At 40.8% G+C, this 13038-nt stretch overlaps 1 protein-coding gene across 1 annotated transcript in view; it reads left to right on the top strand.

Moving 5' to 3' along the window:
• Positions 1 to 12561, top strand: part of LOC144535601 (ryanodine receptor 3) — a 115306-nt gene extending 102745 nt beyond the window's left edge. The window contains 21 exon segments of the mRNA XM_078278139.1: positions 491 to 571; positions 704 to 792; positions 878 to 1006; positions 1132 to 1236; positions 2343 to 2424; positions 2638 to 3950; positions 4117 to 4175; positions 4587 to 4758; positions 4863 to 4959; positions 5050 to 5249; positions 5909 to 6039; positions 6141 to 6183; positions 6288 to 6415; positions 6501 to 6561; positions 6711 to 6857; positions 8147 to 8281; positions 8373 to 8529; positions 8834 to 8898; positions 9612 to 9712; positions 10421 to 10472; positions 11422 to 12561. Of these exon segments, the coding sequence (XP_078134265.1) occupies positions 491 to 571; positions 704 to 792; positions 878 to 1006; positions 1132 to 1236; positions 2343 to 2424; positions 2638 to 3950; positions 4117 to 4175; positions 4587 to 4758; positions 4863 to 4959; positions 5050 to 5249; positions 5909 to 6039; positions 6141 to 6183; positions 6288 to 6415; positions 6501 to 6561; positions 6711 to 6857; positions 8147 to 8281; positions 8373 to 8529; positions 8834 to 8898; positions 9612 to 9712; positions 10421 to 10472; positions 11422 to 11517 (3443 nt within the window). The 3' untranslated portion in view covers positions 11518 to 12561.
• Positions 12562 to 13038: the final 477 nt, after the last annotated feature.

The following is a 13038-nucleotide window of genomic DNA, read 5'->3' as shown; positions in this document are numbered from 1 at the left end:
CTCCCTTGAATGCAATACAACCACCTTCTTTGTACCTTGGACTGAAGGAGCGCATGCATGCTTATATGACATCTGGATAGATTGTTCAGTCCATGGTCAGGTGCCCCAAACTGACTCACATCTCTCCACTTCTTCTTTTGTAAGAAGTCAGTGCTTGTCACCTGTGTCGGACTTTTTATTTTTTTGTTCATTTTGATGATACTAACCAGCGTGTAATAAAAAACAAATCTCCCAAAGCTTTTATTGTAAGAAACAAAAAAGCTTAGTTTTATTGCTATTATAAATAAAATGATGCACTATACCTCGTCTGTGTGTTCTGAACTTCAAATATAGTGCACATAATTTGATGCTGTTTGACAGCCAGACAGCAGCTTTATGAGGAAGTGAAAGCTATGCAAGCCCATATGCCTGTACTGATATTAAAAATAAAAATGGGTCTCTGACCTTCTTATCACTGAAAGGGGCAGTGAATCTCATTTCCTGTCCTCAGGTTCCAAGGTTCTGCAGAATGATGAGTTTACTAAGGATCTCTTTAGGTTTCTACAGCTTCTCTGTGAAGGCCACAACAATGGTAGGTGGACACTTTTTTCCATTAACCAAAATTAAATAAGAGCTGCATGTCTCTAAACAACAGGCTGGATGGCGTGAATCTACTCAACGACAACCAATTATATCTTTCCTCTTATTTTGTCAAATGTTTTAGATTTTCAAAACTTTCTGAGGACTCAGACAGGGAACACAACTACTGTTAACATCATCATTAGTACTGTAGACTACCTACTAAGACTCCAGGTATGAAATTATTACAGACTAGAAAAAAATCATATTCATTTATGTTCTTTAATGTGCCAAATCATTTTCTTCTTTCCTCTATTAGGAATCCATCAGTGATTTCTACTGGTACTACTCTGGTAAGGATATTATAGATGAGGCAGGTCAGAGAAACTTCTCCCAAGCACTGGCAGTGGCTAAGCAGGTCTTCAACTCTTTAACTGAGTATATACAGGTACCATATCACAACACACTGCACCACAATAAGCGCTAATTAAAATCATGAGCTCAAACGTCTGATTTTGATGCTCTGTGATTATCTCTCCTCGCTCTGTGTGTTCTCTGTGCTGTGTGCTCCAGGGCCCATGTATCGGGAACCAGCAGAGTCTGGCTCACAGCAGGCTCTGGGACGCAGTGGTGGGCTTCTTGCATGTTTTTGCCAACATGCAGATGAAACTATCCCAGGTTCGTACTTTTGTCTGCAAAGTGGCGGTGCTGCCATGTTTTTGTACTGTACTGACGAACGTTTCCATTTTATGCTACCTTATACTTCTACTCCACTACAGAGGGAATCCACTTCATGTATTTGACAGCTACTAGCATCAATCAATCAATCAATTCATTTATATTTCTCTCAGTATAGTTGCAGATTAAGGTTTTACATATTTATAAAACATATTTTATAAAATGTGATACAGTATTATAGATTTAAGTTTATAAAGTGGTTAAAATTAGCTCCACTAGATCAACTACTAGATTCAATTTCTGTGTGACGTGCAACAAAGGAAGCCTGCTGGAATCAAATCAGGGTTTGCATTAATGTATAAGCAAAAATGTTTTTTTTAGCCAAGTGTTTAAGTCATATACCATTTAAGTGGTTATTTTACTGAAGTCAAATTTTAAATTGTAATGGAGTACTTTTGTTTAGCAGTATTGCTTCTTTTACTTAAGTAAAAATCTGAATAATTCATCCACCAGTGGTATGTGTCCTTGTCAGACAGAGGCTCCTTTAAAATATCTGTAGCCACTAGAGGTCTCTCCAGGCTTGAGGATAACCTCAGGCTACTGCAGTATAATTACATATGTCATTCCAATCAGCTACAGTATATGATGTATGACTCCATCAAATCCATGATATTTCCACCAATAAGCCGGAAATGGGATAAAATCCAGCTGCCTAACCTTATCTCATGGTCATCAGAAAGGACAGTAGAAGCCTGTATGAAGGAGAGCACAGGTGGAGGGGTTTTGATTTAGCGCATCAAAGTACGCCTCAGATTTATGGCATGCCGAATACAGATTCCATAGAGACCCTAACTGAGTCAGACGGACCTAGCCATCTGCTCTCAGACAGTAAAATAACATTAACCCTGGTGCTGATGGATGGATGTTACCTAGAAGGCCCTTCTGGGCCCCAGCAGGGCCATTGTGGGTCCCCACAATCTGAGGCAGCCTTGATCTCTCAGGGATATTAGACAATGATGGCTGTACTTTTACAGGGAGGCCATCAGTAGTCTGTGTGATAGTGTAGTGTGAGTCACTAGGTTTCCCTTTTTGTCTTCTCCGCACAGGACTCCAGTCAGATTGATTTATTGAAGGAGCTGCTGGACCTGCAGAAAGACATGATCGTCATGATGCTCTCCCTACTCGAAGGTTTACTTTTTGATGAGTCACCACATGAGCTGTGCCAGCATTATGAGTTTGCAAGGATATTGTCTCTTTTATGACTTTCATTAAACGGATTTGTTTGCTTGGAATGTAATCAAATATTTAGCAAAGCCGCTTTGCATAATCTGCATAGAGTGTTGCCTGTGAACGTGTGTACTAACAAACTTTGCTTTGGTCTCTTTCTCCATAACTTCACAGGTAATGTTGTCAATGGTACTATTGGCAAACAAATGGTGGACACCTTGGTGGAATCTTCCAGCAACGTGGAGATGATCCTGAAGTTTTTCGACATGTTCCTCAAGTTGAAGGACCTGACTACCTCGGACAGCTTCAAGGAGTATGACCCCGAGAGGAAAGGGGTCATCTCAAAGAAAGATTTCCAGAAGTCCATGGAGAACCAGAAACAGTATTCCCAGTCTGAGATTGAGTTTCTTCTCTCGTGCGCTGAGGCTGATGAGAACGACATGTTCAACTACACACAGTTTGTGGAGCGATTTCATGAACCCGCCAAGGACATTGGCTTTAATGTAGCTGTGTTGCTGACTAATCTCTCTGAGCATATGCCTCATGATGCTCGTCTCTCAACGTTCCTCGACCTGGCTGAGAGTGTCCTCAGCTACTTTGAGCCTTATTTAGGTCGTATTGAGATCATGGGCGGAGCCAAGCGCATCGAGAGAGTCTACTTTGAGATCAGTGAGTCAAGTCGCACCCAGTGGGAAAAGCCTCAGGTGAAAGAGTCAAAGCGGCAGTTTATTTTCGATGTCGTCAACGAAGGCGGGGAGAGTGAGAAAATGGAACTATTTGTCAACTTCTGCGAGGACACCATCTTCGAGATGCAGCTGGCTTCTCAAATTTCCGAGCCAGACCCAGCAGAGCGTCCGGAGGAAGATGAGGTCGACAACCAGAGTGTGGTGGAAAAGCAGGAGGAGGAAGAGGAGGAGGGTGTGATGTTGGAGTCTTCCTCAGCTTTTACAATCGCCTGCATCTCCATGAAAAAAAGCCTCTGCCACTTCCGCCAGCTGCTCACTCTCAAGAGCATGAGGCGGCAGTACAGAAAGTTCAGGAAGATGAGCGTTAGGGAGATGGTGCGAGGCTTCTTCTCTTTCTTCTGGATGATCATCACAGGCCTCTTCCACTTTGTCTACAGCCTGGTTTGGGGTTTCTTCCACATCTTGTGGACCACCATGTTTGGGGGTGGCCTCGTCGAAGGGGCCAAGAACATGAAGGTGACGGACATTTTGGGAAACATGCCAGACCCCACCCAGTTTGGGATCCACGGAGACGTGTTGGAGATGGAGAAGATGGAGGCGAGTGAAGCGTCAGCGTTGGCGGAGATGGGTCAGATGGCTCAGGGAGATGCAGCAGAGGCAGACCTGATGGCTGAGTTGCTGAACATACAGCCCAAGAAGGAGGGAAAGCACGGGGCTGAGCCAGGTTTGGGGGATGTGTCAGAGGTGGTGGTGGGGGATGCTCCGTCCATTGCCAGCGCTGTTAAGCAGAAGAAGGCACAGGTCAGTACTCATGTTAAATCCAATTCAATTTCCAAATCATGTCTTTACTGATAGACACTGGAGACATTAAAAACTTGAAACACATTTGTTATTTTATTAGAACAAACTGTTTAAGTAGTCACTTAAAAAGTTTGTCAGATGGTCAAAACAATGTATTTTGTTTTAGTTGGCTGCAAAGAAGAGAGCTGTAAATGGAGACTACAAATCGGATTCAGAGAAAGGAGAGTAAGTGTTCTTAATTTGTTCATTGTTCATCCTCAGTGGAATTAAAATTGATATGAGTTGTATGTGATTAAAACATCTTTAAACATTTTCTGATGGCCCAGAGTGTATCATCGTGTTTCGCTGTCTGACACCGTCTTTTTTTTTTTTAAAATATTCTAACATTTTCAAATTCCTCACAAAGGGGCTTCGAGTACGAACAATATCAGATATTTAATTTTGAGATTTAAGTTGCCTCCTGATGGGATGTGATGTGGGATGTAAATCTGGTAGACTCTGGGTGTACTGTGCTTCTGTGGTTTTGTTCTCCTCATAGGTCACATGCATACATGCATTTGTGTGTTTGTATGTATATCTGTGACCTGGCAGCAGCATTGTATCTGTCTGCCACTAATAGAGAAATTATTGTTGCAGTTCAGAAGATGGCGAGAAGAAGGACCATGACAAGGCCAAAGACGAAGGCCCTCCAGAGCCGCCAGTGGAGAAGAAAGCCCCGAAGAAGAGGATCGGCCAGAAGAAAGAACTACCAGAGGTCTTCATGGCCAGCTTCTTCGCTGGCTTGGAAATCTACCAGACCAAGATGCTGGTCAGATATTTCCCTCACAGCTGTCTTAAAGTCTTTAGTTTAGAACTATTAGCTTAAGTATGTTAAGGTGGTACAAACTTATACAGGAATATTTTTTTTCACAGAATTACCTTGCCAGAAACTTCTACAACCTCCGCTTCCTGGCACTTTTTGTCGCCTTTGCTATCAACTTCATTCTGCTCTTCTACAAAGTAAGCTTGAATTTAAAGTGTCATAATTCAGACAGTATAATTCTTGAACATTGTTGTAAGGGCTTTGGTAAACACCTTTTTAAACGACTCATTGTCTTTCAGGTGGCCGGTGATTACTCAGACGATGAAGACCCCTGGGATGGTCGAGGCAGAACCAGGGAGGAGGATGAAGATGAGGCTGCACTTGAGTATTTCGTCCTGCAGGAGAGCACAGGTTACATGGCGCCAACGCTTCGCTGTCTGGCTATACTACACACTATCATATCTTTCCTGTGTGTAGTGGGATACTACTACCTGAAGGTACAGTAACACCAGCTGACAAGAAAATATACTTATTAATTATTTTGGGCATTTTAGGCCTTTATTTGACAGGACAGCTGAAGACATGAAAGGGGAGAGAGAGGCGGGAATGACATGCAGCAAAGGGCCGCAGGTCGGAGTCGGACCCGGGCCCGCTGCGTCAAGGAGTAAACCTCTATATATGGGCGCCCGCTCAACCAACTGAGCTATCTAGGCGCCCTACACTTATGTTTTGATTAAACATATTTTACAAGATACTTTTTTTTTTACTGTATACTGTAAAAAATAAGATCTCAACAAAGCTTTTTAGCCCTGCTGTTGTGATCGCTGACTTCCTGTTGTTTTAGCAGTAAAGCAGTTTTTCGTACATTTTATTCCCAACTTGTATATACGTTTGTACATTCTTTCTTTTGTATTTTTTTATCTTTATTTTTTGAATATTTGTATTACTTGTATTCTATCCTATTAATTATTTCTTGTATATTCTGTATGTGTGCTGTGTGTCTGATATTTTGCTGCTGTAACGCTGAAATTTCCCAATTTGGGATCAATAAAAGTCTTTCTAATCTAAACGGACTGAATATGCAGCATGTTGACATCAGTCACTGTGTGTTATTTCCTTTACTGCACTAACAACGCAATTCCCTTTTGTGTCCAAGGTGCCCCTGGTAGTGTTCAAACGTGAGAAGGAGATTGCGAGGAAGTTGGAGTTTGCCGGCCTTTACATCACAGAGCAGCCGTCAGATGATGACATCAAAGGACAGTGGGACAGACTGGTCATCAATACTCCGTGAGACAACTCCAGTACAGATATTCACCCCTGAGTCATGATCTTTTATAAACAATGGATTAATGCAGATTTGTTTGTTTGTTTTTTGCTGTTTTTATCAGTTCCTTCCCCAACAACTACTGGGATAAATTTGTGAAACGCAAAGTAGGTGTAATTTTTGTGTATTCTTTTATGCAAACACAAACCATAAACCCAATCTGGTGATACTTACGTGTGTACTTCTGTTCCTGTTTTGCTGCTATTTGTAGGTGATCAAAAAGTACGGAGACCTGTATGGAGCTGAGAGGATAGCAGAGCTGCTGGGGATGGATAAGAGTGCCTTGGATTTCAACCCTACAGAGGAAACGGTTGTCAAAGAGGCTTCACTAGTGTCATGGTGAGAGATTAGACAGAAATAGATAGAATAGAGGTCAAATAGGAAATATGAGCCCATCATATCAACCTTTCTTCTTTTTTGCCAGGTTGAGCTCAATCGACACAAAGTACCATGTCTGGAAATTGGGAGTGGTGTTTACAGACAATGTAAGTTTGAGTACACTTTGGGATGATGAATTGCTCTGTTTTGTGGTTTTATGGATGGAAGAGTGAATTATTTGATGAATGGGTTGATTGATGATATTTTGACCGGACAGATGGATTCTGATCAACTTCTCATTTTGCTTCTCTACCAGTCATTCTTGTATCTAGTGTGGTACACCACCATGTCCATCCTGGGCCACTACAACAACTTCTTCTTTGCTGCTCATCTGCTGGACATCGCCATGGGGTTCAAGACCCTTCGCACCATCCTCTCCTCCGTCACACATAACGGCAAACAGGCAAGGATTTGTAGGATGCCGGTCTTCCTCCAAGCAGCAGGGGTCACTGCAGAGTTAGTGGTCGGGGTTAGGTTGTAACCACCGGCTGTTTATTCCTCGATGTGCGACTTCGAGCCACTGATGGCATTTTGTGTAATACTGGTGTCAAGCCTGTTGTCAACTGTAGAAAGAATGTATAATGTCTCATTTTGCTTAAGATGTTAACCGTTATCGGTGTTCTACTGCTTGATCAGCAAAGAAACAAATACTCTGAAAAGAATTGTGTGAGCTGCAGGACTTTGTGTATTTCATCTAAGCATTTTTGACCACCAGAGTACAGAGACTCTGAAGCAAAAGTAGGCAGCCAAGCCTTGATATGCTTCAAGTGGTTTTGGCTAAGATATTGGCAAATTGTAAATCTGATTTGGTCTAATATCTGTTTCTGTACACTGTTGGCAAGTATCACACTAGTGGCTTGTGTCGCCTTCCGTGCAACATGTCATAATGTATAATGGATGTTAAAATGATGCTCGGTTGAGCAAGAATGTGTCATCTAGTAAATATTGTATGTGTTGTGTCCATTTTTGTATCTTTGCATCCAATAATTGCATCTCTCCCTCGTGATATAATTGGGAGAACTAAGGCAAAAGGGAGAGATACAAGTAAAGGGAGCGTGGATGCGTACATGTGAATTTAGATAAACCCAGTATCCTTTGACATTTGAGTTCAAATGGCTCAATTGCCTTTATTTCAGTTTCAATGCGGACTGTCAGTTCCTGCAGGGAATTCTCATGTCAACTGACCTGAGGCAAAAATTGAATGTCAATCTCCAAGGGTGGAAATGCACCCACATGGCGAGGCCGTAAGGAATCGCTGACACCTCTCGCACTCAGCTGCCTGTGGGCAGATCAATCACACCGTCAATCCAAATGCAGTTTTTTTATTTTTTTTATTTGATAATTTAAAAAAAGAACGGCACGTAACACTGCACAGCAGTAATTACATAGGCCGATATTTTAATGCTGCTTCCACTGTTGCTGCCTTTTAGGTTCATCAGTGCAGGAGCTGCGTCTGTATGGAGTGTATTTATATAAATAAATGTCAAACTGATGTGTGCAATTGCTGCCTGCTCTGCTCTTGCCGCCAGCAATCCGCCCGCGTTCCTCATGAGGGTTTAACTGCTTTTTATAGAAAACGAATGGGAGCTGGCAGCTATGTGTAATGTTTCTAGCCCAAGTACATAAATAGACAGGAAGTTTGCAGTGACATTTTACTGACTGCGATCTGTATTTTTTTGTTTTTCTTTCAAGCTGGTGTTGACAGTGGGCCTGCTAGCAGTTGTGGTCTATCTCTACACTGTGGTGGCCTTCAACTTCTTCAGGAAGTTCTACAACAAGAGTGAGGATGAGGATGAGCCAGATATGAAGTGTGATGACATGATGACTGTAAGTATCAATCACATGTATTAAAAAAAAAAGAAAAAGAAAAGATAAACACAGCCAGACTTGCAAAGAGCCTCCCTCTGTGTTTCCACAGTGTTACCTGTTCCACATGTACGTTGGGGTGAGAGCAGGAGGGGGCATTGGGGATGAGATTGAGGACCCAGCTGGGGACCCCTATGAGCTCTACCGCATCCTTTTTGACATCACCTTCTTCTTCTTCGTCATCGTCATCCTCCTGGCCATCATCCAGGGTGAGCTTCAGCGTCGTACTTGCACATTTGAGTTTTTTTGTTGTTTTTGTTTATTTGTTGTAGTGTTTTACCACAAGACAAAATATCCCACTTCAACAAAACTTACTGAACGACCACTGTGTTTTATAGTCACAAATGCAAAGACACTGATCTTCCTCACAGCGTTTGTAATATTCCTCATCAGTAGTAGATCCACGTTAAAGCCCATACTGTATCTTTAAGAAGCCAAGGGTGTAACATTGTGGTTGCACAGACACAGTACATACCATATGATGTGCTCACTACAATTCCTCTGTGGTTGCAGGTTTGATTATTGATGCCTTTGGAGAGCTGAGAGACCAGCAGGAACAAGTCAAAGAGGACATGGAGGTGAGAGTAGATTTAATTCTCACCCGTACTTGCCAACCTATGGAGCGCTGAAGGCGTTCAGGGGAAGCAGGCGTGGGTTGAGGATGGGAGGGCTTTTTGTCCTCTGAAGGAACATAATATGATTTAATTACATTCTATACTGTATTATAAGAGCTACAAAAATAAGTTGTGTGTAAGTTGTAAATGACTAAAACCACCATGGTACTATGACAAAGAGAAGGAAGGGATGTGATGTCATATTATGATGATATCGTACTAAGTCTGTATGTTTTACAGAAAATAAGCCGCTTAACTTGAACACTGTTGAAAAGGAAATTCCTTTCCTTTTTAGGACAGCTTGAGTTTAGACATGTGGCCTACTTTTGTTTTTTGAGCTCTCTATCTCTCTTCAGTCTTTCAAGCAACAGTCAGATGAAGCTCTGAGCACACGTTTGGTCCTTAAGAGATTGCAGTGACGGGAAAATAAATATTTAGTTTAAAATATGAGTGAATGACGTTTTAGCCCAGATGACCCCGGTGATGTGACTTTCATTGTTATTTTCTCAGACTTTAGAAAGCTCAGAAGACTTAATACAACTGTTCACAGGCTGAGTAGTACTAACCATGGCGAGTGAACTGATCTTTATGTGTAAAATGAGTGGAGGCCCCCTTTAAAAAATAATGCAAAATGTCCAAAAGAGAGCAGGTGTTCTAATTATCTGTTCTGTCCCCAGACCAAATGTTTCATTTGTGGGATCGGTAACGACTACTTTGACACAACTCCTCACGGCTTCGAGACTCACACCTTACAAGAGCACAATTTGGCCAACTACCTGTAAGTATCCCACCTTCGAGCATTTTATATAACCTTTTTTTTTTTAACTTTTTATTGCAAATGTGATTATCATTATCGTCATCTCTCGCCAACATGTGTTTCTGTAATTTAACCACATGATTGATGGCTTCAGCACATTACCATAGCATCATGGCCAAAGTCACTAATAGCCCCAGTGATCCAGAACACTAGTTTCCCTTCAGGTATTCTTTCCATCTGTCTCTGCGTTTCCCCCCGCACTCCCTGCTTATCCAGTGTTTCTGTTTAATGCCCGTGACAATAGAAGGTCTCAGTCCATTTGCGCTCACAGTCAGCTGGCCAGAGGATATGAGAGCGACCTCATTATGTTGCTTCATTACTATTTAATGACATGAACTTTATTGGAAAATAGGTTTGTGATAGCATGCTCTCATACAGTATTCATCAGGATTTGGCAGGCTGCGATGCCCACAGAGATACAGCGGCCCGTTGCCATTTAAACTTGATTTAAGAAACAACAGGTGATTCAGGGATGGAGATGGGATGGTGTTATTTGTACAGTAACACTGAATCTTGTTACTACGGTGTTAAGAAAGTAAAATGTACCTCCGCAAAGCCTTCTTTTTTTCCTCTCAGATATTTAGCTAGGAGGATTTGAAATGTGTCATTGTTTTTTTTTGGGTCTGACAGTTGTTGTTTTTTGTCTCATTGGCCTGGCTTTCTCTAAAGGTTTTTCCTGATGTACCTTATCAACAAGGATGAGACAGAGCACACTGGCCAGGTACAGTATGACTGCAATCTTTCTGACCAGTATTGCTGTTGAATTTACATTGTGATTTATTTATTTTTATAATAAGATAGTAAGGCAAATAAGCATTATCACATCTTGTTTCTACATGAATAGACTTCCGATGCAATAATGCAGTAGCTTGTTGTTTCAGTCCAGTGTTCCATAAGGAACATCATTAGAATTTTACATTTATGATAAAACTTGACATTTCTCCATGATATTAATGAAATGCAAAAGTGCCAACTGCATATTTTGCCATTCATGTTAATAATGTCAAACTGCTGGTAAGTCACATTAAACTGCCTCAAAGCCCGGATTCCTGGCAGTAAAACAATAAGATGTGCTTAAAGTTCAACTGTGAGATTGCGAATAACTCTATTAACAACTTGTCTGTCATTTATATTCGACAACTACTTAGCTACCTGCTAACTACCTGTCTGAAATTTATGTTTGAAAAGACTTTTTAAAGACTGCATTTTAAAAAAAAAAACATTGTTTACCAAAATGAACAGACCAAGGCATTCAAAGAGTGGGCATAATAACAAGGCAACAGCCACAATGTATTTTGTTGTTGTTTTGTTAACTTGCAGAATTAATGTTATTTGACTACAACTGAGTAAATTTGACATAAATGTGACAGACATTTGGCTATAATGACAGCTGGCATTATTGATAACTGCCATAAAGTCAACAATAATGGCAGCTGGCATTATTGCCAGCAAGTCATGGTCATCGACCTAAACTTTCACTTCCCTACAGCTTGTTCAGACAGCGTTGATTATTTAAATTATAATTAAATAAAAAATTGCAATTTGAATATCTATATGTCGATATATCTTGCACCCCTAATGTAGATATACATAAATATACATTGTCCAAAATGTAAATTACTTAATTTTGAGTAAAACTTTCATGCCCATGTATGTGTGTCTGACTCCAGGAGTCATATGTGTGGAAGATGTACCAGGAGCGATGTTGGGATTTCTTCCCAGCTGGAGATTGCTTCCGCAAACAGTACGAAGATCAGCTCGGATAGATAAGAGACAAGATAAGATAAATCTTTATTGATCCCCAGATAAAGATTCGGATAGAGCAGATGCATTCTCTTTACCTCTATCTATATTAAGTGGGCTGCTGGAAAATGTAGTCCTACATACTGCTGCTGGACTACACCACCGCACAGCCATCCCGCCAATGCTTCAAACTGGCCGAAGGAGAGACGAGACAAAATTACTTTTTTTTAATCTATAAAAGAGAAACCTCTCCTACCCGTGTCAGATGTACCCTTGTGACCACCGGTACAGTGCCAATCGATGAGAATACGACCTGTAACTTGCCCAGACGTTCTTATTTATTTTTATTTTGGGACTCGTCTTTGACAGCGTGTTGCCTTTTACTCCACATAACCCCAAATCATTGCACAACATTTTTTTTGTCTTTTTGAGAAACACTGGGTTGTGTGGGGTTATGGGACAATGTGTCAGTCATATTATGCACAAGAACCCAACTTCAATATTTTGAAAATATTGAACTTGAGACTTAATGCCAAAAGAAAAGTGGAGGAGTTCAGTAGATTTACATAGTGCGCAAAAATGTGATATAAGAAAAGTTTTTTTTCCAGATGTTGTAACCTTGCATATTGAGATGTTTTAGAATAAAGTGGCAAAAAGATTTATTACTGTATGTAGGATAAAAAAAACAACTAATTTTTTCATGAAGTGCCTTACAGTACTGTATCTACATTACAATGAAGCTATGCAAAACTTTTGTTTCTTCTTTATTGTATGTAAGTACAGTAATTCTCCTGGAGCAGTAACGAGTAGCTGTCCAGATATGTAGTTTGTGGCTGAACTTTTTCATTTGAACATGGAAGAACAGCGTTGGTTTGATTTGACAGATTTCTTGCTGAATGCAGCATAACTGCAAATGTTCAAGGTACACAGTGTAAAAATGACACATCAGAATTTACTGAACAACTTCAAACAAGAACAAAAATGTAATTGCTATTGTATGGCCATTTGTATGTAGTAGCTTTGCTGATCTGTGCATTTCTTTTGATGGGAAAAAATAAAGAAATCAATGCAAGAAATATTCATGTTTGTGCTATTCATTGGAATACGTGAAGTGATATTGATTTTCTAAATACAAACACAAAAAGTACATTTCAACTTTTAAAACATCATAACAGGACAAGTTATTTGAGGCAGTGAGTCATTTCAGTCCCAAATTCAGCAAGATGCAACATCTGCCTCTGCGGCTAATCCAAATCTTTTCAAAATAAGATACCTACTGTGTGCAAACAGCCCTTGGCTTTAGTTCTAAGTTAATTTGACTCACTCCAAACCTCAACGCTATATTATAATCGTGACCATCCTGCAGCTTTTGATTACAGTGTAGTAAGTAGCACGGGGTGAGTAGATGTGCACTTCTGGTTTGTTCAGAGAGGTAGGACGGGGCCTCAGTGGGCTGCATGATGGGAGTTTTAGCCCTATTACCCATGGTGCCACCTGTCAGCTCGCATTATGTCACCACACCTCAGGCACCACACAGTGCTGCA

The sequence above is a fragment of the Sander vitreus genome, chromosome 20 (assembly GCF_031162955.1).
Source record: "Sander vitreus isolate 19-12246 chromosome 20, sanVit1, whole genome shotgun sequence".
Lineage (NCBI taxonomy): Eukaryota > Metazoa > Chordata > Actinopteri > Perciformes > Percidae > Sander > Sander vitreus.
Note: the sequence above shows the minus strand (reverse complement) of the source record. Positions and strands in the feature narration are given on the sequence as shown.